General features: G+C 65.9%; 1 protein-coding gene across 1 annotated transcript in view; it reads left to right on the top strand.

Annotated features, from left to right (window-relative positions):
* The window catches only part of SH3TC1 (SH3 domain and tetratricopeptide repeats 1), a 32,524-nt gene that overhangs the window by 12,675 nt on the left and 19,028 nt on the right, over positions 1-821 (top strand). Inside the window, exons 3-4 of the mRNA XM_045289463.1 lie at positions 19-102; positions 580-707. Of these exons, the coding sequence (XP_045145398.1) occupies positions 19-102; positions 580-707 (212 nt within the window). The remainder of the gene's footprint in view (positions 1-18; positions 103-579; positions 708-821) is intronic.

An 821-nucleotide genomic window follows, 5' to 3' on the forward strand; every position in this document is an offset into this window, starting at 1 on the left:
CCACCTGCTGTCTTGCAGAGCCAGGGGCTCCGACCCCCGAGCCTGGCAGCGTGCGGCCTGCGTCAGGGTCCTCTCCCAGCCAGATGGCAATGTACCCGACAGGTGAGTCGCCCTGTAGGGTTCAGTCTAGAGATGCTGGGCCCTGGCACCTCCTCCCCACTCCCGTCCTTCCACTGCCCCGTGGACTACAGGTAAAGAAATGTCTCCCTGAGGGCGTCCCTCTGTTGGATCAAACCCACCACCAGGGCGTAGATTCTGACTCGTGGTCACCCCTGTGGGATGAGGAGGACCCCGCTTCCTGAGTTCTGAGCGGTCATCTTTCTTTTTGGGCGTGGCTGGTGGGTTTGAACCCCTGCAGGGCCTGGGGGTTAGGGGTACCCTGGGGAGGGGCTCGGGGAAGAGGGAAGAGCATGGTCAGGCCCCGGGAAGCTCCTGAGAAAGGAGGGGCGTCTCAGGTGCAGAAGCCCGTGAGTGTCCCTAAGGGTCTGCAGGGTCTCTGCGGGGGAAGTGAGTTCCTTGTGGGGCGGGTGGGGTCTCACGGAGCGCGGGGCAGACCACCGGCCCCCTCTGTCCCTGCAGACCTGACGCTGACACTGCTGGCTGTGTGGAGGTCGGACAGGCGGCCGGACCCCGAGCTGCAGCGGGCCCTGCGCATGCGGCTGCGTGTGCTGGAGAACGCGGGCCAGGAGGTTGCCCGTGTGCTCGGGGTGAGGCGGGTGCAGAGGAGTGGGTGCTCAGGGAGAGAGAGGGACGGGTGATTGCAGGGACAGAGTGAGGGGCAGCTGCCAGGGGTCAAGTGTCCCCCAGGAGGCAGGGTGAGG

This window comes from Echinops telfairi, unplaced genomic scaffold (assembly GCF_000313985.2).
Source record: "Echinops telfairi isolate 266 unplaced genomic scaffold, ASM31398v2 ScPeMD7_28;HRSCAF=97, whole genome shotgun sequence".
NCBI lineage: Eukaryota > Metazoa > Chordata > Mammalia > Afrosoricida > Tenrecidae > Echinops > Echinops telfairi.